The sequence below is a fragment of the Monodelphis domestica genome, chromosome 3 (assembly GCF_027887165.1).
Source record: "Monodelphis domestica isolate mMonDom1 chromosome 3, mMonDom1.pri, whole genome shotgun sequence".
NCBI classification, from domain to species: Eukaryota; Metazoa; Chordata; class Mammalia; order Didelphimorphia; family Didelphidae; genus Monodelphis; species Monodelphis domestica.
Genome location: NC_077229.1, coordinates 80810090 through 80838044, shown reverse-complemented (window position 1 = coordinate 80838044; position 27955 = coordinate 80810090). Strand labels below are relative to the sequence as shown.

Here is a 27955-nt window from a genome sequence, read left to right as displayed (position 1 = left end):
TCAGGAAATAGCTAAATCCCATCTTCTAAAGAATGGTCTGAATAGGGTGGAGTAGTTTTGCAATTCACGGAGCCCTTGCCCCAGAGGCAGTGTGACAGTGGTTAATTAGTTATCAGGTATTAAGCACATATAGTATGCTGGGTACTGCTGGACAATGGGGAATGTATCAATACAAAGAACTTTACATCATTTCCTGTGCCTTCTACTTTTACCTGGACCAATTGCAGCTTTTGCTTTGCTTCGGACTTCCCCGGGATGGGGGAGGGTCAGTTGTTTTTTATTTGTCACTCACTAGCACACATGGGTCATAGACCTAAATGGGGGTGTATAGATTCCTGGTGGTTAAATCTAAAAAATAGGCAGGGGAGAGTTTCCTCACTGTATCACATGGCTTCTCGCATTCCTAGAGTTCTTCATAGTCATCATTCCTCAGGAGAAAGTAATATTCCATGATATTCCTATACCATAATTTATCCAGCCTCTTAATCACTGGATGTGTATTTGTAATCACAAATGCTGCTATGGACATATCTGTACATTTCCATCTTTTCTTGCTATCAGTAATAACCTTATGAATACAGCCCCATTTGGGAGATCTCTAGAGGAAAAGGTTCTCAACAGTTCAGTAACTTTGATCTCTCAATTCTAAATTGTTTTTTTAAATGTACCAGCATCAGGCATCTTTTTACATCTCCTCCAACACTTTCCCCTTCTTTTAGAATCTTTGCTAGCTCTATAAGTACTGATGTTTGTTCCTAGGGAAAATGAATACTAAGAGCTAACATTTATATAGCATTTACTATATGCAAGGCATTGTGCCAAGAGCTTTTAACAAATTGTTTCAATTAATCTGCAAAACAACCCCAGGAGGAGCAGATAGGTGGCTCAGTGGATAGAGCCCAGCCTAGAGCCCAAAGGACCTAGGTTCAAATCTGGTATCAGATACTTCCTAGATGTATGACCCTTGAAAAGTCATTTAACCCCAATTGCTTAACCCTTACTGTTCTTCTGCCTTGGAACCAGAATTCTTGTATGAATTCTAAGACAGAAGATAAGGATTAAAAAAAAAAAACCCACAACCCTGAGAGACTGGTACTATTATTGTCCCCATTTTACAGTTGAGTAAGCTGAAGTAGGCAGAGAGTGACTGAACCAAGATCACACAACTAGTGTCTGAGACTAGATTTGAACTTTGGTCTTCCTAATTCCAGACCCAGCTAACAGCCACTAGTTGCCTCTAGGAAGGAAGAGACTGGTGGGTTTTCTGGATTGAGAGTCGGAAGAGCTGGGTTGTCCTTGGGCACATCACTTCCTTTCAGTGGGCTTTAATTTTCTCTGTAAAATGAAGGAGTTACCCAAGGTGATCTTTAGATTCTTTCCAATTCCCCATCCTTTTGAAAGACTTTGTAAAATATATAGTAAAAAATTTTAATTCTTTACAGTTTTTTTTAATTTTAAAATTATTTACTAATTAACTAGTCAAAATATTAAATTAACCCAGTCAGATGATTGTACATCATCCACCAGGGTCAAGAAAAAGTGCAAAAGAGGACTACCCTTCTCTGGTGAGGTTTATATACCACTTGAGAGCTCACCACTCAATCCCTCCCCTCAATATCCCAAGACATCTCTGACTGGTAAATAATCTCTGAAAAGGTAGACTTAGAACCCTCCACTCCTTTCTCATCACAGAAGGGGCTGATCTTTTCCTATATAAGGAAAACACCAGCACAGCCTTTCCTCCCCTCCACCTGGCCCAGTCAACTTAACTTTAAATCAGTCTAACATGGCTGCTAGAACTTGCTGAGTGGAAGATGGGATTAGCTGGAATAGAGATGAAGCAAGAGATGAAGACTATTCTAATAGTCCAGGGAAGCAGTGTCTGTGAATGGAGAGAAAGGAACACAGAAGAGAGATGTGAAAGCAGAAAGGACAAGCTTGGATATTGAAGAGTAAGGAGTCATGAGAAGTCAAGAATGACACCAATCTTGTAATCATAGTGCCAGAATAGGGAAATTCAGAAAAGTTGAGTCTTTCGCAGTTCAAGAAATGTGTTCAGTTGTTTGGCAAATTGATTTGGAGTTGTTTATGGGGCAACTTACTAAAATTGACCAAAAGGCAGTGCTGATTTGAAACTAGAGTTAAGAGGAGAGAGAAAACTGAAGGAACAAACCTTTTTTTAAGCACTTACTATGTACCAGACATTGTTCTAAGTCCAATTTGGTGAGCCTATGACATGTTTGTCAGAGGTAGCCGCTCCCTTCCCCCTCTCTACCACACCTGAGGATATTTCTCATATGGCCCACCCCTCTGCCCAGCAGCCCAATAGGAGCACTTCGTCCCTCATCTGGGGTAAGGGAGTGGCTCACATGCAGTGTGAAGCAGTTTGGGCACTCAGTCTCTAAAAGGTTCACCATCAAGTCCTAAGTGCTTTACAAATATCTCCTTTGATTCTAACAACAACCCTAGGAGGTGAGTGCAATTATTATTCCCATATTATAGTTGAAGGAACTGAGGTGAAATGAGTTGCCCAGAATCAGTCAATAATCATGTATACTATGTGCCAAGAACTGTGCTAGGCATTGGAGAATACAAAGAAAGACAAAAGACAATTCCTGTGCTCAGAAAGCTCAAATTTAGTGGATCAATAAGGCTTATAAGTATCTGAAGGAAGATTTGAACTAAGTTCTTTCCAGAGTCCAGACCTAACTCTCTATATGATGTGGGCAGTGAGATCAGAGTCTTGTCCAAAGAATTGACAACTTGGGCAATCTCCAAGTGGAGCAAAGCTTTACTATTTTTAGGAATGGATGGGGTTGATGGAAAGGCCCCAAGGAGATTTCAAGAATGCTTTTTATCTAGATTGCTCATCATGGAAGGAGTTAATTGTTTGAGTGGTTAAAGCAAGCCAAGGGACCATGGTAACTAAAGGACAGTCATTTTTACCCAGGATTCATTCACCTTGTTCCCCCCTGGGGGAGAGAAGGTATAAATGGTTGCTAATGATATGTTAAACACCCTAGGGTAACTAGGTCACTTCTCCATTAGTTCAGCAAATGCCCAAGAAGGGGAAAGTCCCTTGACCACAAGGTCCATGCTAATTGGCCAGGGATGGATGGCCACATTCTCACATCATATACACTACTCCCCCTAGTGGTTTCTTTTAAAACTAGAGTTGGAGAGATCAGAGCCATCTACAAGTCATAATGCAGTTTTGGTTTGTTTGTTTGTTTGTTTGTTTTAATAAAACCCTTACCTTCCGTCTTGGAGTCAATACTGTGTATTGGCTCCAAGGCAGAAGAGTGGTAAGGGCTAGGCAATGGGGGTCAAGTGACTTGCCCAGGGTCACACAGCTAGGAAGTGGCTGAGGCTAGATTTGAACCTAGGACCTCCCATCTCTAGGCCTGGCTCTTAATTCACTGAGCTACCCAGCTGCCCCCTCATAATGCAGTTTTAAACAATTTTTTTTTTTAATTAAGCCTTAGGGGGCAGCTAGGTGTCTCAACGTTTTGGGAGCCAGACCCAGACAAAGGAAGTCCTGGGTCCAAGTTTGTATTCAGACACTTCCTAGCTGGGTGACCCTGGGCAAGTCACTTAACATTGCCTAGCCCTTTCAGCACTTGTTTCTTTGAACCAGTACACAGAATCGATTTTAAGGTGAAAGGGAAGGGTTTTATTTTAAGGCAAAACAAGAAACTGCACTAAGACTTTTGGAACAGTTGGTAAGGGTTCTGGGAATCATCTCTATAGAGACAAGTGAACCCGTTGGAGCTGATAAGATCTCCAAGTGGGATAGTATGGGAGGAACTGAGCAGGAGGAAGGGGCCCAGGCCAGGCCCTTCCCCACCACCCCTCCCCCGGCCCCCATGGTTAGCATGTGTGAAAGGGCCTTAGGTTTGGAAAAGAAAGCTGACGTTTATTTGGGAATCCCACAAAGTACAGTATAATGGGTAAAATGAGGCCTAAGAATACTTCTGGCAGCCCTCAGTTACGTGACGACAGGGACACTTCCTCCTGCCAGTACTTGAGATGGCGCCAAAAAGGTTCCCGCCAGCCCCCATCTGCGGTAAACATAATCCACCACCATCATCTTCCGCCCACAATCAAGGTGGCGCAGAGCAGCATGGGTAACCGGAAGCTTGTGTGACTTCTGCCGAGTACGGAAACAAAACAGCTTCTTCCGCCCGTAGTTAACAAGCTAGGGATCCTTTTTACCTCTTGAAGTCAAGGCGCCTTCCGCTGTAACTTGGCAGATAACGGCGAATCCTTCCGCCCACCGTGAATATGGCGGCAGGCGTGCCTTCTTCCGCCCGTAATTGGTTGGACCGCAGCAGAGCTGGCAGTGGTGTAAGAGCGGTGATGGCGGTGCCGCGGCTGGAGCTGAACTTGGTGCGGCTGCTGTGCCGCTGCGAGGCGCTGGCGGCCGAGAAACGAGACCCGAGCGAGTGGCGCCTGGAGAAGGTGGGAGGCTCCGGGGACGCTCCCTGAGCCCAAGGCATAAGGGGCAGATGCAACGGCGGCCACCGCCTCGCCCCAACCTGAGTCCAAGCCCCGCCCTCCTCGCCTCTAATTGGCCCTTGCCCTGGACCTGGGACTTCTCAAGGCAATGGAATAGAGCTTAAACCTATAGCTACTAGGGGCAGCGAGGTGACCCGGTAGATAGAAGACTGGTCCTGGAGGGGGCGGGGGGGTTCCTGGTTTTTAACGTGACTAGTCACTTAACTCCCCTTGGCTATCTCTTACCACTCTTCTGCCTTGGGGCCAATACAAAGTATTGATTCCAGAATGGAAGGTAAGGGTTTAAAAAAAGTAGAGCTACTATTCCACCGAAGAGGGATGTCCTAGCATATAGAATAGAATAGAATAGAATAGAATAGAATAGAATAGAATAGAATAGAATAGAATAGAATAGAATAGAATAGAAGAATGGAAAGGAAGTGATGAGGTTATTACCGTTCTTTGCCACTTAAATGAGAAACTTGAGCGCCAGATCTAAATCATGACCAGTGAGAAGCTGTCTACACTCATTGCTTCTACTTTGTCCCTTCTCATTCGGTTGTCAACAACCTTTTGCAGTCTGGTTTCCATCTCCAGCCACCACTTGACTGAAGCTGTTCTCTGCAAGGTCCCTGAGGTCCTTGACTGCTAAATTCAGTAGCCTTTTCTTTGTAGCCATCCTCTTTCTCTGGATATTTGAACCCGTTGGCCACTCCAACTTCTCGGAAAGCCTCTCTTCCCTGGGGGTTCTGCATCATGACTCAGAGGTGGTTCTCTTCTTGTCTGATCATTCCTTTTGAGTCTTCCTTCTTGATTCATCACTAGTGCCCCAACCCATAGGCATGAGTTATGCCATATGCTTTGTCCTGGGCCTTCTCCTTTCTGCCTGACCTGTGCTCCTGTGCTTGATTATATCATCAGCTCCCATGGCTCTAACCGATATCTCTATGCAAATAAATAGCTGCGTGAATAGAGCCACTGGTCCTGGAGTCAGGAAGAGCTGAGTTCAAGTCCAGCCTCAGAAACTTACCAGCTCTGGGCAAGTCACACAGTAAACTGTTTTCCTCATTTCCTCAACTGTAAAATGAGGATAGCACCTACTTCCCATTGTCGTTGTGAGGGTATAATAAGATAATATCTGTTTGCACTTTGTATAGTGCCTAGCACATAATAGTCCCTTAATAAATGCTTATTCCAGGGGCAGCTGGGTAGTTCAGTGGATTGGGAGCCAGAGCTAGAGATGGGAGATCCCAGGTTCAAATCTTGTCTCAGATACTTCCTGGCTGTGTGACCCTGGGCAGGTGACCCATTGCCTAGCCCTTACCACTCTTTTGCCTTGGAACCTGGTTCCAACAGAAGGTAAGGGTTAAATAAATAAATAAACAAATAAGTAAGTAAATATAAATATAAATGCTTGTTCCCTTTCCTCTTAACTTATGACCCTCCAAATTTAGATATCTAGGCATTTATGTATCCAGGCTTTATCTTTCTCCTAAGTTTTCTTTTCATATCTCCATTGTTGCTTAGACCTCTCTCCCTGAAGGTTCCATAGGCATCTCAAATTCAGAATTCCCACTACTGAAGAAAGGTGCTCTGGTGGAAGGATCAGTGGCCAAGAAGTCTGAAGACTCAAGTTTAAATCTCCAATTCTTATGATTTCTATGGCCTCGGGCTAGATAACTGGGCCTCCACGGACCTCAGACTCCTTGTTCTGTAAAATAAAGGGGTTGGATGAAAAACTACTAATAAGCTCCCATTATCTTTTCCCCCACTTCCCAGCCCCTGCTTCTTTATTTCTCTTCTTAGATGAAGAGGCAGCTGGGTAGGGAAGTAGACAAAGGTTTGGATGTGAAGTCAAATTTGACCTGAGATACTTATTAGCTGTGTGACCCTGGGCAAGTCACTTAACCTTATTTGCCTCAGTTACTCATCTGTAAAACAAGCTGGAAAAGGAAATGACAAACCACTCCATCTCTTGGCAAGTCTTTGCCAAGAAACCCCCAAATGAGGTAATGAAAAGTCAGACATGATTGAAAAATGACTTGACAGGGTACCAGTTAAGCCCTGGGGATACAAAGAAATGCAAAAATGACCTCTATCCTCAAGGAGCCTACACTCTAATAGGGGAAACAGCATACACACTCCTACATACAGTCAAACTATGGAGACACAGATGAAATGAATGATAATCTACAGAGGGAAGGCACAGTCCTTTAGAGACCTCAGGAAAGGTTTTTTATTTAAGGTGGAAGATTAGCTGGGCCTTGCAAGAAGGAAAGTAGACCCCATTTTCACCAAGTCAATAAAATGTTGTCCTTCCTTTTCAGTATGTAGCTGCCTTGGAAGAAATGCTCCAAGCCTTAAAGGAACAGTCAAGGTAAGAGTATAGTTAGAAGTTTGAGGGCTGAGAAGCAGCTTGGTATAATGGATAGGGAAGCAGGCTTAGTTTCAGGAGAACCTGAATTCAAATCTTGCCCTTGACAGGGATTAGGTATGTGACCTTAGGCTGATCCCACAATTCTCTAATACTTAAAGGCAGAATTTATCCTGGATCCCTTTTTGACTGTCATTCTGCTGAAGCCAATAAACCTCTTTTCAGAATGATGTTGTTAAAATATAAATGTTTAATTTAATTAAATATATATTTACATAAAAAATATTAACTACATACATATATGATAGATTGGATTAGATTACAAAGGAAACCAATTCTATCAAAATCCCATTATTAAAATATTTTTTATAAAACAAGTACACTGGACCCCTTGGAGTTAAGAATCCCTATCTAAGTTACATACTACATATGATCTGTTTTGCTAGAGGGGAGTACTGCAACTCATTCATAGCTCCAGGCCAAAAAAACAAACAAAACCCAGCATTACTGATCCCAATCAGCTAATCTGGAAAGATGCTTGCCACTTCAGGGGGAAAAAAGATCTGGAGAGAGCAGGAGGTCTTCCAGGGTCATTGTTCCCCTTCTGCCTTCCATAGGAACTTGCCCAAGGTGATATAACCGGTTATTGGTATTCATTTATAGCATGTCAGAACTGGGAGGGACCTTAGAACACAGAATGTCAGAGCTGGGAGGGAGCTTAGAACAGAGAATGTCAGAGCTGGGAGAATCCTTAGAACAGAGAATGTCAGAGCTGGGAGGGTCCTTAGAACAGAGAATGTCAGAGCTGGGAGGGAGCTTAGAACAGAGAATGTCAGAGCTGGGAGAGAGCTTAGAACAGAGAATGTCAGAGCTGGGAGAATCCTTAGAACAGAGAATGTCAGAGCTGGGAGAATCCTTAGAACACAGAATGTCAGAGCTGGGAGGGACCTTAGAACAGAGAATGTCAGAGCTGGGAGAGAGCTTAGAACAGAGAATGTCAGAGCTGGGAGGGAGCTTAGAACAGAGAATGTCAGAGCTGGGAGAGCCCTTAGAACAGAGAATGTCAGAGCTGGGAGAGAGCTTAGAACAGAGAATGTCAGAGCTGGGAGGGAGCTTAAAACAGAGAATGTCAGAGCTGGGAGAGTCCTTAGAACAGAGAATGTCAGAGCTGGGAGGGAGCTTAGAACAGAGAATGTCAGAGCTGGGAGGGAGCTTAGAACAGGGAATGTCAGAGCTGGGAGGGAGCTTAGAACAGAGAATGTCAGAGCTGGGAGAGCCCTTAGAACAGAGAATGTCAGAGCTGGGAGGGAGCTTAGAACAGAGGATGGCAGAGCTGGGAGGGAGCTTAGAACAGAGAATGTCAGAGCTGGGAGGGAGCTTAGAACAGGGAATGTCAGAGCTGGGAAGCCCCAATTAAAGATCGTCTAGTTCAACCTTGTCAAAATCTTACAAATGAGGAATTTAATATTACAGGACATTAAAGGACTTGCCTGAAGTCATCTGATTTATTCATGGAAGAGCAAAATCTCAAACCCAAGTCTTAGTGTCCTGGATTCTTTTACTCTAATGTGCCCAGTCCCTTGAGGTCACTACAAGCCCAGGAGAGGAGGGGAGGGCATCCTGGAGGAGAGGGCTGCTTACAAATCTGCTATGGGAGTTCTGCCAGCATGATTCTCAGTGAGTGGTCTGTGCTGAGTAGATAGAAAGGGGGCCAACTCTTGGTGACTGTTTTTTTCTTTTCAGTAAACCTACCCCTGAAATGCTTAATGAGTATTCTAGAAAAGTGGACTTTTTGAAAGGAATGTTAGAGGCTGAAAAACTGGTAAGTAAAAAAAACTGGCCTGTTACTATTTCTATAATCACAGAATTTAGAGCTAGCAGAGACTGGCTTCAAAGGTTATCCAGAATCATGGTCTAGACCAGGGGTCCCCAAACTACGGCCCATGAGCCACAGGTGGCCCCCTGAGGCCATGTATCCAGCCCCCACCGAATTTCCAGAAGGGGCACCTCTTTCATTGGTGGTCAGTGAGAGGAGCACTGTATGTGGTGGCCCCACAAAGCTCAGCATGGCTCATGCACAATACTACTTCCGGAGACATAATCCTTTGTATGGTGTCTTAGAAAGAGGCGCCATGCAAAGGATTATGTGGCTGCACAATGGAAGATGTCAGCATGGTGAGCGGTGATCTGGGGGAGGGGATTCCACACTGTGTATACTGTACGAATTTAGGGTTAGGGTTAGGGTTAGGTTTTTATAGTTTGGCCCTCCATCGGTCTGAGGTCTGGCCCCCTGTATAAAAAGTTTGGGGACCCCTGGTCTAGACCATACACTTTGAAGGAGGTGGGGGGGAGGGGGGAGAAGGCCCTGAGAGAGGCTAGAGTAGTAGCGATTTAAACCAGGAAGCTGGGTGGCTCAGTAGTTGGAGAGCCAGGCCTAGAGAAGAGAGGTCCTGGGTTCAAATCTGACCTCAGACACTTCCCAGCTGTTTGACCCTGGGCAAGTCACTTAACCCCCACTGCCTAGCCTTTACTTCTCTTCTGCTTTGGGACCAATACACAGTATTGATTCCAAGATGGAAGGTAAGGGTTTAAATTTTTTTTTTTTAAGTGACTTACTCATTGCCCACAGCTAGGAAGTATCTGAGTTAGGATTTGAACTCAGGTCTTCTTGACTCCAAGCCTAGCATTCTATGTGCCCATTTCCACATTTAAAACAAGAGCGTTTTGTAGAAGATAGATCTTTGTCAGGAGACTTAATTCAAGTTTAAGAGTCTTCCCTCGTCTCCGACTTGATGGTGCTTGTTTTCTCCATCTTCAAATTACTCTATATTTACTACTCTGGCCATATGGCCCATTCCCCAGAAGAACAAATGCCTCTTGAGGACAGAGATTTCTTTTTCCGCCTTGGCCACCAGGTGTCACAATGGATAGAAAGCTGGCCTTGGAATCAGGAAGACCTGAGGTCTGTTCTTGCCTGAGACCCTTGTCAGCTGTGTAATCCTATACAAATCACTTTATCTTTGCCTCCGTTTTCTCATCTACAAAATGGGATAATCATAGTGCCTACCATAGAGTTGTTGTGAAGATCAAAGGAGTATATAGTAATAATACCAGCACCGCCAGCAACAGGAATAACAACAGCAATAATAAATAAAAGGGTACTACAATTATAGCTAGTATTATATCACACTTTAATTTTTTTTAAGTATTTTATATAATCTCATTTGATCTTCACAAAGCTTGTGAGGTAGGTGTTATGATTATCCCCATTTTGCAGATGAGAAAATTGAGGCTCATAGGATTTAAGTGACTTCCCAGAGTCACACACAGCTAATAATACATCTCCCACCAGGTATATATATTCAGGCCTTTCTGACTCCAAATCCAGCCCTCTACTCCTTGTGTCATCTAGCTATAATAGAGGTGAGCGATTCTTCTTCTTCTTTGAGACCCAGGCACTTGGCATAGAATATCTTAAATGGAGGAGGCCTCAGTGGCCAACCAGTCTAACCCATACCTGAAAAGAAACTCTTTTTATAGCATGCCCACTGACTGGGCCCCAGAGGCACCCACAGCACCATTCTTTAGGATGTGTGCTCAAGGAATTTGGGGGTTTTTTAGTTATTTTTTCAAACCCTTACCTTCTGCCTTAGAATTGATAGCAAGTATTGGCTACAAGGCAGTAAGGTTAGGCAACTGGGCTTAAGTGACTTACCCAGGGACACACAGCTAGGAAGTGTCTAAGGTCAAATTCTAACCCAGGACCTCCCATCTCCAAGCTTGGCTCTATCCACTGAACCACCTAATTCCCCTTAAAAAAAAAAAAGGTAAACACTTATTGATACTTAATCATAAAGAGCATTCTTTTTATTCATCAAGCTAAATAAACTAAAATTAATTTTTTAAAACCAATGACCACTTCTAAAGGCCTCACTTAATCAAAACCTTCCCCCTTCTCTAGAATACAGAAGACATTTTTCCACTTTACCTTCTTGGCCTCTTTTGCGAGGGGACTCAGCTTGCCCAAACCATCCTTAGCCATGAAGGTCAGGGACAAATGACCCTAATAAGGGGGAGGGAAAGCCTTTCATATTTGACATTTAGCTTATTTGCCTTCCTGTGCCAGCCGGAGCCCGGGGGCCACGTTCCCTATACTGAGCCAAGGAAAACAAAGTGGTCAGAGGAGTGAAAAGGGAAAGGCGTCTTGTTGATTTTTCCCTAACCGGCTGCAGCTACCTAGAGGCCCCAGACAGGCTGTGAAGGCCCAGAGAGGAGGCCCTTGGACCCAATGGAGAGGGGACTGGCCTCAGGGAAGGAAGAAGAAAGGCAGATGGCCCTCCTCAAAAACAGGGACTAGGCCCTGGGCAAATACAAGCTCCTCCACTGGAGGGGAGACTTTGCTGCAGAGAGCCCTGAACAGGCCCCTTAAGGGGCCCCAAATTGAAGGTTTACTCATTCACTAGCCTCAGTCCCTGGTACTGACTGGCCCCAGAGCCTGGAGAAGCTGTGGAGGAGGAGGACATGGGAGGCAAAGAAAGAAAACTGGAGCCAACCTTGCAGGGACTGTCAAAATCCAGGTGCTGAGAGCCCAGGCCAGCCAGCCCTGCTCCAGGCCCCTTTCCACCCCCAGCCACCCACCCTGGTGAGGGAGCCTGTGTGAGAAAAGTTCATCCCACCTTCCTCCAGGGCCTGTCCCCAGTGGGCAATAGGCAGCATTTGCTGAATTGAAATTTCGTTTTTAAATTAAAATGACAAAGGCTCGTCTCAGCTAAGGGGAATGAGGAGGAATTTGGGAATGAAGGTGATATAAAAAGCAAAGGTTCTCAAGAATCCTTTTTGCAGAAAAAATCCCCTCGTGCCAGAGGTCTCACGTACAATGACTCACTATCCAATGTGGCAAAACGACTGCGTTTCAGCAGTCTGGGCTTGGTGAGGGTTGGCAGGCTTCTCCCTGACAAGGCAAATGAGACTCAGGTCCTGGAAATCCTCCTTATGAGTATTTTATTTTCTCTCCTGTTAATGTGGGCAATTTATATTTTGTAAAATATCCATCCATCTATTGGGGGCAGCCAGGTAGGCCAGTGGGTTGAGAGCAAAGCCTAGAGACAGGTTTGTCTAGAGTCAGCTGATTGGTGAGCAATGTGGCTGGCAGGCTATGGCTTCTGTTGGTTAAAAAATGGCTACCCCCTAGTCAGCCCTAACTGACACACTGGCTGAAGGTTCTATGCCTTGCTGGCTTTGCCACCTATAAAAAAGAAGGGAGGCTTTCCTTCTTTTTATAATGAAGAGTGTTGGGTGGTTTGTCTCCCTGGCGATGTAACACCAGTGAAGCAGTGGAGTGGACCAAGTGGTGAGGGAATTGGGGGTTGAGGTGAACCCTGTTGATGGAGGGAAGATGGCAGGATCTCTCCCTCCCTGGGGTTTGAGGTAACCTCCAGAGAGAAGGAAAGATGACTTTCTCTCTCCTTTCTCAAGGGATACCAACAGACTTTATCCCCTGAGTTCCTGTGAGAGCAAAAGCTGAGGGGAAGAGATGGCAGTTCCCCTGTCAGCACCTTCTGAGGAAGGTTTTTAATCTACCTTCCTCAGCAGAGAATGTGTGGCAGACCTAGTCTGGTCTTGCCACAGAAAGGGCCTGGACTCAAGCTTTGAGCCCTGCTCCCAATTACCCAACACCCTTCACTTGAAGAGATAGGCCAAAGCCAAATCTGACTTATAGCTAAGGATTTATTTGAAGGGAAGGGCTAGAAACAAGGTTGAAGGAAAACAGTGGGAGGCTGCCCTGTCAAACAAAACCCACAGCAGCTGGATCAAGGGGCCGGTGCCCAAGCCCACAGACGCCTCAGCCCCTTTCCCAGCTGACTGCTCTCTTTATGATCTCTAAGCTATTATATATTAAACTAGATCTAAATCAGTTCAAGGAAGGGAAGGAGAGACCAAGAAGAAGCAAGAGGGCCGGGCTCAGGTTTTGTGTGAGTCCTTTCCAGCTCCTCCTCAGGAACAGAGATCTTTGTGGCAGGTGGAGGAAACAACAGAATGGATTTCTTGGGAAATACAACTTCAGGAGTTATAGGCAGGAAATCTGGGTCCTCTTGTGGCTTTGGGGGGTCCCTCAGCCACTCAGAACTGAACTTCACAGCTTTCAGTCATGAAACAGAAGACCTCGGACTCTCCAGAATCTCCCTCAGCCAACAGTTCTCTTCCTACAATTCTTTGCTGTACAAACTGTCACCTTCAGCTCCTATCTATCAGCTGTAGAATTCCAAAGGTCTCCCTTTCCAATCTCTGCAGTTCCAAAGCAGAAGAGTGGTAAGGGCTAGGCAATGCTAAGGGCTAGGTTAAGTGACGTGCCCAGGGTCACCCAGCTAGGAAGTGTCTGAAGTCAAATTTGAACCCAAGTCCCCCCATCTCTAATACTGGCTCTCAATCCACTGAGCCTCCTAGCTGTACCCCAATGCAGAGTATTGATTCTAAGATACAAAGTAGGGGTTGTTGTTGGGGGGAGGGGTTATCCATCTATTTAACTTAGATTGTCAGATTTCTTGGCATGTAATTAGGCAAAATAACTCTTGTTAATTGCTTTAATTTCCCCTTCATTGGTTGTGTACTCACTCTTCATTTTTGATACTAGTAATTTGGGTTTCTTCTTTTTAAAATCAAATTAACCATTACTGTCTACTTTATTGGGGAGGGGGGTCCATAAAACTAGCTTCTTGTCTTCTTTATTGGTTCAGTGGTTTTCTTACTTTCAATCTGATTAATCTTTCCTTTGATTTTTCAGGAGGAAATGCTCCTTCTACATGCTGGTTGTCCCTGGTTAAGGTCCTTGGTAGCAGGGGAAGAGAATTGCATCTAGAACATCCATAGAAAGAGCCAGCACTGCCCCATACTTATCCAACCTCCTCATTTCTTTCCCCAGTCATCTTCCTCGGAGAAAGCCCTCGCCAATCAGTTCTTGGCCCCAGGACGCACACCCACTACCACCAAAGAGCGGGTGCCAGCCACCAAGACCGTGCACCTGCAGACGAGGGCTCGATACACTGGAGAGATGAGGCGTGAGCTTCTGGGCACAGTAAGTCATTGGGAAGAAAGAGACTTCCTAACCCCAAACTTCTGCCACCTCCCCCAACCAGAGTATCTCCAGGGACTGGGCGGCCACCATTCCCAGAGCCCAGACCGGCCTGCCTGAGCCAGGTACCCAGTAGTACTAGTTCCATCCTCTGGAGCCCAGCAGAACAAGGCTAATCCTTCTTCATGACAGCCCTGCAGACACTTGTAGACAAGATCCCATTCCCCTTTCTACACACACCCCCTTCCCCCCTTCCCCACCCCCCCCTTCCCCCGGCTTCTTTTCCCCAGGATTTTTCCACCAGGCTCCTCCTCCCTCGGATGATCCTTAGATGATGTGGGGTTGAGTCAGTCCCTCCTCATCCTGGGCCTCCTCCTCTCAAAGATCATGAGCCCCCCTAAAACCAGGCAGGATTCTGCAAGTGGAGCCTGTGCTCCACCAGCCTCCTCTTTCTGGGCCTTGACTCTGCCACAAGGCCCAGCACAGCCTGTGCAAGCTTCTTCCAGCCTTGTGTGACCATGATGGTTAAAGTGAGCCCCTGGTCCAGGCAACCCACAGGAAGCTTTTCTCAAGCTCTAAGTGTATGCCAGGCACTGAGCTAAGCCAGCTCTGGGAATACAAAGAGGAGTAAAAAAGACAGTCGACTCTCTTCAAGGAGCTTACATTCTAAGGACAGAGACAAGACCAGAAGAAAACCAAACCTCGTCATTAAAGTCCAGAAAGTCAGCACAGCACAGTGGGGGAGCAAGCAGGGGCAGCCTGGGCCCTGCCCAGAATAGAGGCCCTGGAAGCAACTCACCAGGGGGACCAGGGGGATATTCCAAGTGGAGGAGACTCTATTGCTGAGGGAGGTGCCAGGGTGAGGAGGCAGAGACCACTTTGATCTGGAGTGCTCTAAGAAGCCTTCCTGAAGGAGATGGGAACTGAGCTGGGCCTTGGATAGGGAGGATTTAGAGAGAGTAGGGAAGAAATGGCACCTAGAGATGGGAGGAGAGAGGGATGCTGGGAGCCATCAAGGAGACAGACCCGGCAGGCTAGAGCAGAATGTCAGGGGAGATAAAGCAGGTTGTGGAGGGAATTTTAGCCCTGATTCAGTCAAAGGAGCCTTATGGATAAGGGAGTCAAGAAGGAAGACCAGTGTGGCTGCTGGTGTAACCCCTGTCTACAGGATGAGGGACAAGGCAGTGGCCACAGAACCGGAGAGTAGACCAGTGAGTCTGAGACACAATGCAACAACAGGACTCACTGACATACTGAAGATAGGGATGAAAAGAAAGTATTCAGATGACTTCTTGTCCTGACAGTCAAGGCCTCTACATCAGTTTATCTTGTACTCCTTCCCTTTTCACACCCTCCATGCACTTGTCTCTTTTACCCATCCTCTAGGGTTTGACTCTGGGAGTTCAAACCTGATGTGAGAGCTGGGTAAACTCTCTGAACCCCCAGACGAATGCTCTACAACAGACAGGGTATCCTTCACCCTGAGACTGCTTGAGTTCAATTCAGAGCGACTCATTATTGAGTTGGCCCCAGGAAGATGAACTTTTTTACCCTTAACACCTAGAAAATAACCCACTAATTTAAAGGGGCTACAATCTTCCCCAGAGGACGAACTAGCCACCCTGAAGAAATCTCAGCTCTTCCATGTGTGGACCCTTTTTGCTTTTCAAAAAGAGCCAACTTTAGGGGTGCCGCCTGTATTTGGAGGAAGTCTCTGTTTGGACCAATAGGGCAAATGTTTATGGAAGTAGACTCATTGGGGCTCAGGACCTACCCTGATGGAACCTTGCCAGAGTGGAACCCAAGCCTGGGTTGTGTGCCTAGGATCAAAATTCCTCCTTCCTGGGGCCCTCTGCCAAGCCCCCCACCCTCCTGTCGCTAACAACACACCTCTCCAAAGGGGCCTCAGCCACAGGCAGGGTGCATCAAGGAAGGAGACTTAGTGCTTCTCTCACCAGCTTCTTAGCTCAGAAGGCTCAGCAGGGTGACCGGGTGCCCGAGTAGACGTTCTCATGGTACCTTTTCTCCCTTTAGGAATCCTCGTCGGCCAGCGGTGAGTAGATTCAGTCCTCTGAACTCTTTGCTCTGAGCCCTGGAAAGGAAGCCCCAGGCAGCTCAGCTTCACTGCAGAGATGGAAGGTCTCTGGCTCCCCAGAGCCGGCACCATGCAGTAATGAAGATTCCAACCCCAGCCTGCTGCCTACAACCTGGGTGATCCTGAGGCAGGCACATCCTCTCTCAAGGCCTCAGGGTCCTCCCCAGCAAAACAAGGAGATCACACTGAGGACTCTTGCCTCTCCCAGGGCCAAGCTCAGGCATAGAAAGCAGTTCCTATCAGTCTCTCTCCCTGAGTTGCTGCCTTCCCCTAGCAGAGGGACAAGAAATGACCCCTGGCTTCCCAGCCCTGGAGAGCCACTCCTGTCGGGTCCCCTAAAGGTAGTGCCACAGGACTGTGGTTCAGGGGAGTAAAGTACTCGGTAGAGGGGGACCCAGAGCCTCTCGTCACTCCCAAAGCCAACAGCAGGGGGAGACTTGATTCCCTCAGGTTATTTATGGAACCTTACTGGAGACTTCTAGTTCAGCCTTGCTGTGTGACCCAGAATCAGACAGCTCCCCTTTATTTTTTTTTTCATTTGAAATATATAGTATTTAATGATTTACAACATGTAAATGCTCACACCGAAAATTTAACAGTTGGCTTGTACTGGCTCTAGCGTAAGCAGACCCTTCCCTTTACCTTCTATGAGTGAAGAAATCTTTTAGAAAATAGAGAAAGACAGTGAGACAGAAAAACAGGTAGTTTTAAAGAAGTAGATTGTTCTAGCTCTACAGACAGAAAAAGGTGCTTCCAATCACACATTAGACTAATGTGGAATGTTCACACGTCCTCCAGTTCTGTCTCCCAGAAGCAGGTCCCCAGCAGGTTCCAAACCATCCACCCTGTGGGTGATGCCATTTTAGGTAGCTTGCACATGTACTGAGAGGGTTCAACTGAAGCCTTCCTCCAATGCCTCGCCGTGATTGGAGAGTAACCACGGGCCAAGCTCCCATTTATGTGCCAGACACAAGGTTTACAGGTACAAAGAATGAAGTCATCCCTGCGCTCATGGAGCTTACATTCTGAGAGAGGAGACAATGTGTGTGTTGTATACACACGTGCCCATGTGTTCACACGTGTGTGCCATCGTATAAAGGTCAGGAGCTCTAAACTGGGAAAGCTTCTCCTGAGGAGCCTAAGGAGAGGCCATGTGTGTGGTGGCCATGGCCCATCCGGCCCAGAGCACAGAAACCCATCACCGGGTTGCCCCCGGCCTGTGATATTTTTGGCCAAAGCATCTCTCTACTCAGGCCCCAGGGGGTTGAGATGAGCTTTGGTGGAGTGGGTACATCCCTGATGGAATCACAGATCCTTGATATTTTGAAGAATGGCAGGATGGGAGGGAGAGCTCATTCTCTTTATGAAGGCCTGGTTCCTGAGGCCCCTTTCAGTGCCATAAGCCCAGCCCTCCATGTAGAATTGTTGTAGGAGATATGGCCCAGGCCCTTAGGGGTTTCAGTCTGGGTGGATAGACAAGGTGAATACACCAAAAAACTAGACCAAGAAAGATTCATAGAACTCAAAATGCCAGAACTGGGAGGGACCCTAAAGCAGTGTCAGGGATGGGAGAACTTTCGAACCCAGCATGTCAGTGCTAAGAAGGCCCTTAGAATACAGGATGTCAGGGCCAGGAGGGCCCTTGGAACAAAAATATCATCACTAGGGGGTACCCTAGAGACATCTAGGACATCCCCCCTTCTTTTGCAGCTGGGGAAATTGACCCAGAAAGGAATCTGCTTATCAAATGTCACCCCGCTAGTAAGTGGCAGAGCACAGATGAATATCTAAGTCTTGACCCTCTGCACAGGGTTTCTTCTCCTGTTCCAAAACAGGAGATGCCAAGGGCCCTAAGGGGGGCAGATGAGTATCATGAGTTTGAAGAGAGATGCCAAGAAGCTGAGGTGGCTTCATGAGAAAGCACTAGGCAGAGAGGAGATTGGGGAAAGCCCCACAGGGATCTCGAGGAATGTCTCCCTAACAGCCAGCACACACAAGTGGTGTAAGCAGAAGCACTGAGGAAAGAGGATGGCACATTCATGAAGGCAAGCAGCAGACAAACATGGCTCAAGGAGGAACTTATTCAGGCCCGAAATGTGGAAATCCTAGGAATACTTGGGGCCCTTGGAATGGACTTTATCTGAGAGCTTCCCAAGGAAGAACCCCATCAGTGTAAGCCTGCCAATGGTTCCTTTTTTTTTTTCTTTAAAATCATACCTTCCGTCTTAGAATCAATACTGTATATTGGTTTTGAGGCAGAGGAGCGGAGTGGGCTAGGCATTGGGGATTAAGTGACTTGTCCAGGGTCACACAGCTAGGAAGTGTCTGAGACTAGATTAGAACTCAGGATCTGCCATCTCTAGGCCTGGCTCTCAATCCACTGAGCCACCCAACTGTCTCCCCTGAGGTTCTTTCTCCACCTGACAAATGTCCCTATTTTGGTTCCAGGTTCTGGAGACCTGAGCTTAAGGAAACGAGCGTAAGTGATTCATCTCCTGATGTCATGCGTATGGGCCCCTAGAGTTCAGAAATGGATGGGGCCTCTGAGGCCATCCAGTCTAACTGGCACCTGAAACATGAACCCCACCTTACAACAGATCCAACAAATGAATGGCCCACCCAGCTTGGGGACCTTGAGAGGCAGGAAACCCCCTCTCTCCCAAATTAGCCCATCCTGCTCTATCAATGCCTTTCTTGTGCCCATTGTGTGGCCCTCCATGGCCAAAAAGAATATTCAGTCCCTCTTGCCCCAGACAACCCTTCCAATATTTGAAAACACTCCTCATTTGACCCTTTAGGACTGATCTTCCTAAGGCTAAACATCCCCAGTAACTTTAACTGATGCTTTGGTTAGGACTCCACCTGCCACATCCTAGTTAACTCTCCGGAGACCTAGAGAAAGTGACTTAACTGATGCAAATCCCATCCTGAGCAGATGCTCGAAATTCTATTGTTGCCCTATATAAAAGGCCTGTGGCTACTGTGCAAAGGCCTTTTCCTGCTTCCATATGTGAAGTCCAAGCCATACTGTTCACCCTGGAGCTGAGATACATGGAGCCTAGAACATGATCACCTGTTTTGGGGACAAAGGGACGTTTAAAAGATGATTTTTCCTTCTTGACTGTTTGCATCTTTGCTCTCTCCCCCACCCCCCACTCCTTCTGCACACACAGGGGCCTGGCGACAGATGAGAAGCAGTCAGCTGCAGAGCTAGATGCTGTGTTACAACATCACCACAGCATACAGGAGAAGCTGGCCGAGGAAATGTTGAGTTTGGCCCGGAGTCTGAAGAACAACACTCTGGCGGCACAGAATGTGATTAAACAAGATAATCAGGTGGGGCAACAAGAAACCTGAGATGCCCATCTGGGGTCTCCAGCTGGTAGAGCCATAAAGCAGCAGCACCAAGAGGGTGCTGAGAAAGTAAAATGACAGAATAGAGGGAGTGAGAGAACCCAGGATGTCAGAGCTGGGAGGGCCCTTAAAACCCAGAATATCAGGGCTGGGAGGGAGCTTAGAACAGGGAATGTCAGAGCTGGGAGAGAGATTAGAACAGGGAATGTCAGAGCTGGGAGGGCCCTTAAAACCCAGAATATCAGGGCTGGGAGGGAGCTTAGAACAGGGAATGTCAGAGCTGGGAGAGAGATTAGAACAGGGAATGTCAGAGCTGGGAGGGCCCTTAAAACCCAGAATATCAGGGCTGGGAGGGAGCTTAGAACAGGGAATGTCAGAGCTGGGAGAGAGATTAGAACAGGGAATGTCAAGGCTGGGAGGGAGCTTAGAACAGGGAATGTCAGAGCTGGGAGAGACCTTAGAACAGAGAATGTCAGAGCTGGGGGGAGGGGGGAGCTTAGAACAGAGAATGTCAGAGCTGGGAGAGAGCTTAGAACAGACAGAGAATGTCAGAGCTGGGGGGAGGGGGGAGCTTAGAACAGAGAATGTCAGAGCTGGGAGGGCCCTTAAAACCCAGAATATCAGTGCTGGGAAGGAGCTTAGAACAGAATGTTAGAACTGGGAGGGCCCCTGGGATCCAATCTCATTTGACCCATGGGAAACCGAAGGAGCTGAGGGAAGATGATTTGCCCAAGGAACAGTTTAGCATCAGGACTTGGAGCAGAACTAGAAGTGGGGGTGGCACAGCCCTGATGCTTTTCTGGGGCCTCATGCAGAGCCTCACCCTCACCCTCTGCCCTCTGTCCTTCCCCACAGACACTCTCCCACTCCCTCAAGATGGCAGACCAGAACTTTGAGAAGCTAAAGACAGAGTCAGAGAGGTTGGAACAGCATGCCAAGAAGTCTGTCAACTGGCTCCTGTGGATCGTGCTCATCCTGGTCTGCTTCATCTTCATCAGCATGATCCTCTTCATCAGGATCTTCCCCAAGTTAAAGTGAAACCAGGGGCTGGCTAACTGGCATGTGGTGGGAAGAAGGGCACAGATCTGGACTAAAAGTCATTCACCTCCCACGGTTTCCTTCCAGATGTTCAGGAACATAGGACAGGAGGGTCCTGCTCAAAAGGAGTAGAATAAAATGACATTCCCATATTTGTGATGGTTAGTCTGTCCTTGAGCCTGGCACAGCCTTCACTCCTCTGGTTCCCTGTCTCCTCAGCTGTTAGATGCGGAGGTTGGACGCTCAGAGTCCTGCAGATCTGATGATTCTCCAGGTCATGGATGATGGCCCAGTTTCAGATCTATATCTAAGGGAAGACTGGCTTGGGCCTTCTTGGGGCCTTTGCAGAATGCAGTTCAGCAAACAGTGATTAAGGGCCTCTCAGGCACAGGGCACTGTGCTCAGCACCAGGGACTTGGGCATGGAAAATGACACAATCCTTGCCTTCAAATAGTTTACCATCTATTAGAGGGAAAGACAGACCCTGTGTGAGGCCAGGGAGACACAAGTGTGATGTTCAGTAAAGCATGATCGGCTGCAGGTCAGAGATAAAGGGCTGAGAAGGGAGTGCTCCAGAGGAGGCTTTTCATGGCCCAGGCACCTGCAGAGCCTCTTCACAAAGCAGAGTAATGCAGAGGGGAACTTCTGCCACCCCAGAATCCATTCACAATCTCCACCCTGGTTCAGGCCCTGATCATCTCGTACCTAGACTCCTGCCATTGGGCTTCTTTGACTCTCCCTGCTTCAGTCCATCCAATGCCAAGTCAATCACCCTATAGCTGAGTTCTGGCTCATTCCATCACTCAAGAAACTCCATTGGCACCTGTTGCCTTTTACTGAATGTAGAAAATCATTGTCCTCCATCATAAGCACTTAGACACAGTAACAGATGGTAACAGTCTGCTGGTTGATCACCGTACAAAATGAATAATCAAGAACTAATTTGTGAGGAGTTGGTTGAGGGGAAAAAGATTTTTTAAGAAGAAAAAAAGAAGAAAAGCCATCCAAAATTCATTTTAAAGTACATCAGCTACCAATTACTCTGTTTTCAGATTCCTGGGTGGTCTGCCAGGTAAAAATATACCTTCTTTAAAGTCTGGTGAGCCTAAGTTGAAAAAAAAATCATAAAAAGGAAAGAAAAAATGTGAAAACATAGTTCAATAAATTGACTAGAGAGCAAAACTGTATGGGAAGGTAAAGTATGCAGGTATGAATAGCTGCAACATTTCACATGGCTGTTGGTCCCTCCATTTTGAAAGGCCCACATTCTGACATTCATGTTCTTCTAGCCATGACAGTCCAGTTCTAAGGCCCCTCCCAGCTCTGACATTCTCTGTTCTAAGCTCCCTCCCAGCTCTGACATTCTCTGTTCTAAGGACTCTCCCACCTCTGACATTCTCTGTTCTAAGCTCCCTCCCAGCTCTGACATTCTCTGTTCTAAGCTCCCTCCCAGCTCTGACATTCTCTGTTCTAAGCTCCCTCCCAGGTCTGACATTCTCTGTTCTAAGGACTCTCCCAGCTCTGACATTCTCTGTTCTAAGCTCCCTCCCAGCTCTGACATTCTCTGTTCTAAGCTCCCTCCCAGCTCTGACATTCTCTGTTCTAAGGTCCCTCCCAGCTCTGCCATCCTCTGTTCTAAGGGTCCTCTCAGCTCTGACATTTTGTGTTCTAAGGTCCCTCCCAGCTCTGACATTCTCTGTTCTAAGGGCTCTCCCAGCTCCAACATTCTCTGTTCTAAGGACTCTCCCAGCTCTGACATTCTCTGTTCTAAGCTCCCTCCCAGTTCTGACATTCTCTGTTCTAAGGTCCCTCCCAGCTCTGCCATCCTCTGTTCTAAGCTCCCTCCCAGCTCTGACATTCTCTGTTCTGAGGACCCTCCCAGCTCTGACATTCTCTGTTCTAAGGTCTCTCCCAGTTCTGATATTCTTTGTTCAAAGGACCCTACCAGCTCTGATACTCCATTCTAAGGACCCTCTAAAGCTAGCATTCCCTATTCTAAGGACTCTACCACTAAATGAGAAATAATATACAAACTTATTTAAAGCCCTTTACAGTCTGGCTCCTGCCTACCTTCCAAACCGATTTAACTTTATTTCCTTTCTCACAATCTACTCTCCAGTCCTCACCTGCTGGGTTTTTTTTTTTAAAGGATTGAATATTTTTCTCTCTGATATTTATTTTTTATATATACCTAATTCATCTTTGTTATCATTTATTTTTGTACATAACATGATATAATATATAACACCAATAACACATATGATTATCATAAATATGCATATCCCAGAGAGAAATTCTCACATTATCTATGTCTAAAAAATATGTTGTTAATTATACTCTTTCAAAGATATCTATTATGACCATTGTTCTTTTATATAAACAGTGCTTTTCTAGACACTAAGAGATATGGGCTTTTTTTTTAAAACCCTTACCTTCCATCTTGGAATCAGTACTGTATATTGGTTGTAAGGCAGAAGACTGGTAAGGGCTGGGTGGGCAATAGGAGTCAAGTGACTTGCCCAGGGTCACACACACCTAGCTGCCTAGACTTTTTAAAGAGCCACTAAGGGGGCAACTGGGTGGCTCAGTGGATTGAGAGCCAGGTCCACAGACAGGAGGTCCTGGGTTTAAATTTGACCTCAGACACTTCCAGCTGTGTGACCCTGGGCAAGTCACTTGACCCCCATTGCCTAGCCCTTACCATTCTTCTGCCTTGGAACCAAAACAAAGTATTGATTATAAGATGGAAGGTATGGATTTTTTAAAAATAGCCTCTAAAACCTTGAGATTTTGTGCTGAGGATTTGATAAATAAGGTCAATATTGAAGAACCCAAGTTTTATTTAAAAAAAACATCCCTATGTAATGAATTTGGCTGAATAATATAAACAGTGTTGTAGATTCTGTGGGCAATTGAAAGAATTGTGCCAAATACCTTCTTATCCCCTTTTTATAAATGGAGATTTTGAACCTTTGACTTCATTCCCCAGAAGTCCTTAGTGTTTTCCAAAATTCCCTATAATCACTCCTGTGTCTTCATGTTGACTAGATCACATTATTGGTATTTGACTGGCTGTAACTCCTCCCACAACCTCTTTGTCTTGCAGCTAGTGGTGATGGTGGTAAGGTGGGGGGGGTTTTAAATGGCTAACCAGCAATGGGCACATGGTTTTTATTTTGTATCCTCTTTATTCCTTTATTTCTAATGATCATTTAATAAACCTCATAAAATATAATAAGATATATGTATTATTTATGATATAAATTTAATTTTTACACCTTCTTTAGGTAGCTTATGGCTCTTTCCTACTTGAATAAATGACCATTAACTGAAATGCAGCCCCCAAATGAAAATGATCTGTAGGGATTCAGTGTGCTTCCAAATATGCTTAGTTAATCTGATTCCAAAGGGAGATACACACACACACACACACACACACACACATGCTATGGATTCTTTAGGCGGCTGCTGCTGTTTATTCTCCAACATTTATTCCCATTCCCATTGTAATACACAGACACTGGTTAAAGGAAGAGTATCCATTACCTAGCAAATTTCCATGAATTTAAATTTGATACCAACAGAAAAAATTGAGCCATGGCACAGTCCTCAGCCTTTGCTAGAGAAAACAAATGAATCTTTCTCAGGATTTTCCTAGAATTATGGAGTAATTCACAATAGTCTTTGATCAAAGATAGATGTATCGGCATCATAGCTTCCCTCCAGAAGGGATCTCCAAAGTCCTCTTGTCCAACCACATTATTTTACAGAGAACTTGCCCAGGATTATACAGTTAGGAAATGGCTAACCAATGTTAAATTTATTTGTGGTTGGACTTTGAATATATTAACTAGGTGATCACCAGGGATTTAATTGCTAAATCCCAAAATGAATTACTAATGGAATTTATGGTAGTTTATTTACAATATTTACAAGAGAAGGAAGATATTAAGAAGGGAGAGAGGGAGAGAGAGAGAGAGAGAGAGAGAGAGAGAGAGAGAGAGAGAGAGAGAGAGAGAGAGAGAGAGAGAGAGGAGCTCTCTGGTTTCCTCTGATACCAGTTAGAAATTCTAAGCCCCAGCCAGGGTAAGAGTGATGGGCCTTTCCTGGAGGCTTCTCACCTCCAGAAAGGCGGGGTCACTAAGTCAGCCTTTCACTCACTCACTCTAAACAAAAGCAGTCTGAGGTCTCCACACAAGTTCCTCCAGGGGTCCAGTTCCTCCAGTCCAACTCCAAGTCAGAGTTCTCAATCAAATATCTCCAAATCTATCCAAATGTCCAAATGTCTGAATTCGACTGTCTGAATGTCTGAATCCAAATGAAGGAATGTCTGAATCCAAATCATCTCCTTCTGCCTTTTGGTCCTCTTTTTAAAGACCTTTTTCTCTTGTGTCACCTCCCCTAAATTTCACGTCTACCAATCACAGCAGACGCTTTTCTCCAGGACTGCCCATTTTTTAGTTCTCACCTTCTTTAGTTACATTTTCTCCAGGACTGCCCACTCTTTAGTTCTCACCTTTTCCGGTTAGAGTATATCTTTTGGGGTTACTTAACACCTCTTTTGATAAGTTCACCTTTTGTAGTTACTTAACACCTTTTTGTAGTTAAAATCTAAAAATAGATTGTAGCTTACATTTCTAGCTTCACTATAAAGGAAGAGCTAAGTATCTTCATTTTTACTTTTTACAATCAGGAGATAGCTAAATCCAATCTTCACACCAAGGATTCAAAGCCAGGTTCTCTGAATGTAAATACAACACTATGTCCACCATAACTCACTACTTCAATGGAAGACATCATAAAGAAAAGAAAGTGAATAGCTTCTTTAGGAGAATTGCTTCTTCCTGAAATGTTACTCTGATTGGAGAAATGTGTTATTGGAGAGTCAGCAGGAGACACATTCATTCTTTTTAAAAAATTAAGTGTATTTATTTTTGAATATTTTTCCATGGTCTTATATTTGGTTTAAAAAATCTAACTAACTTCATAAGTACAATATGGGTACAGTATAGCCATTGAGCAATTGGTCTGAAAAAAGATACAAGGGTCTTAGTGGTCTGCAAGCTCAAAGGAGCCAACATGTGGTATGGTAACCAGGAAGTCATTGGGGCCTTGGTCTGAAAAAAGAAAGCCATGGCCATCACTGGGGAAGTGATATTCCCATCATACTCTACCCTGATCAGACATCACACTGAAGTTTGGTTCCCCACTCTAGGTGCCATATTTCTGGGGAGGGTCGAGATAAGCCAGAAAGTAACCAGTGGAGGGTGACCAGAGTGGAGAAGAGCTTCTTAGAATCCCTTGTTTCCTTCAAGACTCTTCATACAAAAGATCTTTCCTGACTCTTAGTTATGAGTACTGATAACTTCTTCCTCAAATTACCTTGCCTAGACTTATCCCATTATATGTCACATCTCTCAAGTGTGTGATAAGGTCCAAGAAATTGTTAACCCTTTTTAGTGAATCCTGGGGCCTTGCATATCATATTTGGTGTTGCTGTGGTTTTGACATTTTTCAGTCATGTCTGACTCTTTGTGACCCCATTTGGGGTTTTCTTGGTAAAGACACTGGAGTGATTCACCATTTCCTTCTCTGGTTCATTTGACAGATGAGGAAATTGAGGTAATCAGAGTTAATTGACTTGCCCAGGGCCAAGATCCCATAGCTAGTAAATGTCTGAGGTTGGACTTGAACTCAGGGAGTATTTCTGGTTCCAGTTTGCTCTATCCACTGCAACCACCTGACTATCCCACATCATATCATAGGGGCTTAATAAATGCTGGTTGGTCTGTATTAAATTAAAATTTAATGCATTGGTCAGAGCACCTTCTGCCTCTTGTAGCCCTGCACTAATTAAAAGTGTGATCTTGGAGATGGGCAATGTGGAAGAAAATCCTGGAGCCTACGGGGAGGAACCCAGGTTATAATGTTCCAGCTTCATTGCTTCGTAGTTTTGTGACCTTGGTCAATTCACCTTACTTTTCTGGGCCTCAGTATCCTTATTTGTATAATGTTTTGTGTTCTTAGGGCCTGTCAAACTCTGACTTCCTATGTTTAATGTTCTGGGACCCTCCCAGTTCTGACATTCTCTGTTCTAAGAACTCTCCCAACTCTGACATTCTCTGTTCTAAGGTCTCTCCCAGCTCAGACATTCTCTGTTCTAAGCTCCCTCCCAGCTCAGACATTCTCTGTTCTAAGCTCCCTCCCAGCTCAGACATTCTCTGTTCTAAGCTCCCTCCCACCTCTGACATTCTCTGTTCTAAGGACTCTCCCAGCTGTGACATTCTCTGTTCTAAGGTCTCTCCCAGCTCTGACATTCTCTGTTCTAAGGTCTCTCCCAGCTCTGACATTCTCTGTTCTAAGCTCCCTCCCAGCTCTGACATTCTCTGTTCTAAGCTCCCTCCCACCTCTGACATCCTCTGTTCTAAGGTCTCTCCCAGTTCTGACATCCTCTGTTCTAAGGTCTCTCCCAGCTCTGACATTCTCTGTTCTAAGCTCCCTCCCAGCTCTGACAATCTCTGTTCCAAGCCCTGCTTCTCCAGCTCTAATATTCTATGTTCTAAGGGCCTCAGTTCTAGATGGGGAATAAATCTGAGTCCCTTGCTGTTTCTGGGCAGTGCACCCCGAACCCCTAATCACTTTACTGTCACTCTATAGATATCCCGCTAGGGGGCATCCCTTCCTCTCCTGTGGAACCCCTCTGGTTCCCACCTGCTCCCTGACCTGGAACCAGAGGAAGAGCAAAGAAGTTTTTGCCTCTCCCCAAACTCCAGGATTTGACTTGGTCTGTTATGAGAGAGCTGATGGGCCGTCCCAGCCTCATTAGCTCAGTATCCATCCATCCTTCCTCTGCCCACTTTGGAGATCCTTAACGCCCTTGGGCAGTCCTCACAGAGAATGAGGCCACCTTCGATTTTAGGAAACCAGCTGTATTGGGCAGAGGTTCGCCAACTTCCTCAAGCAGTATTTTTCCAGGATGTCATTAGCTACTCAGGGATTCTCCTGGACACTCACACGCCAGCAAAGAATTTCATTTTTTTCCCCCTACAGTGTGCCCTGTGCATGCTGTCTGAGTTGTCTTCCCAAAGCCCAGCCCTGGACACATCCCTCTAAAGCTCAAATACCTTCCATGGCTGCCGGTGGCCAAAGGATAATATCCAAATTCTTCAGGCTGGAATTCAAGACCCTCCACAAGCCCTCCAAATTCTCTCTTCCACTTTTTCACCTACTTCTTGCTCTTTGAACACCTCCCACTCCAGCCAAAGTGGGAAATTCCTTGCTCCCCAAACCAACCCCTTTGTTCACAGCATTCTCTATGCCTGGATTGCCCTCCCCTAATACTCTCTCTTCTATGATTTACCTCCGATGAGGCCTGATAAACTTTTCTAACATTTCGTTTAAGTCCCTGAGACATAGTGGCCACATGGAGTGGCACAGAACCCTCACTCTGTTCCTGATCTGTACTAGCTGAATTGGCTCAGAGGCAAGGTTACCAGGTACAAACCCTAATTGGTATGTTCTATCTCAT

At 45.7% G+C, this 27955-nt stretch overlaps 1 protein-coding gene across 1 annotated transcript; it reads left to right on the top strand.

The window, feature by feature from the left end:
* The first annotated feature begins 3885 nt into the window (after positions 1-3885).
* USE1 (unconventional SNARE in the ER 1) lies at positions 3886-20579 on the top strand. The gene is made up of 8 exons (XM_007489766.3): positions 3886-4461; positions 6825-6874; positions 8615-8693; positions 13791-13943; positions 15975-15993; positions 18484-18514; positions 19209-19371; positions 20245-20579. The coding sequence occupies exons 1-8, from the start codon at positions 4285-4287 to the stop codon at positions 20425-20427; spliced, it is 855 nt and encodes a 284-aa protein (XP_007489828.1). The 5' UTR covers positions 3886-4284; the 3' UTR covers positions 20428-20579.
* Positions 20580-27955: the final 7376 nt, after the last annotated feature.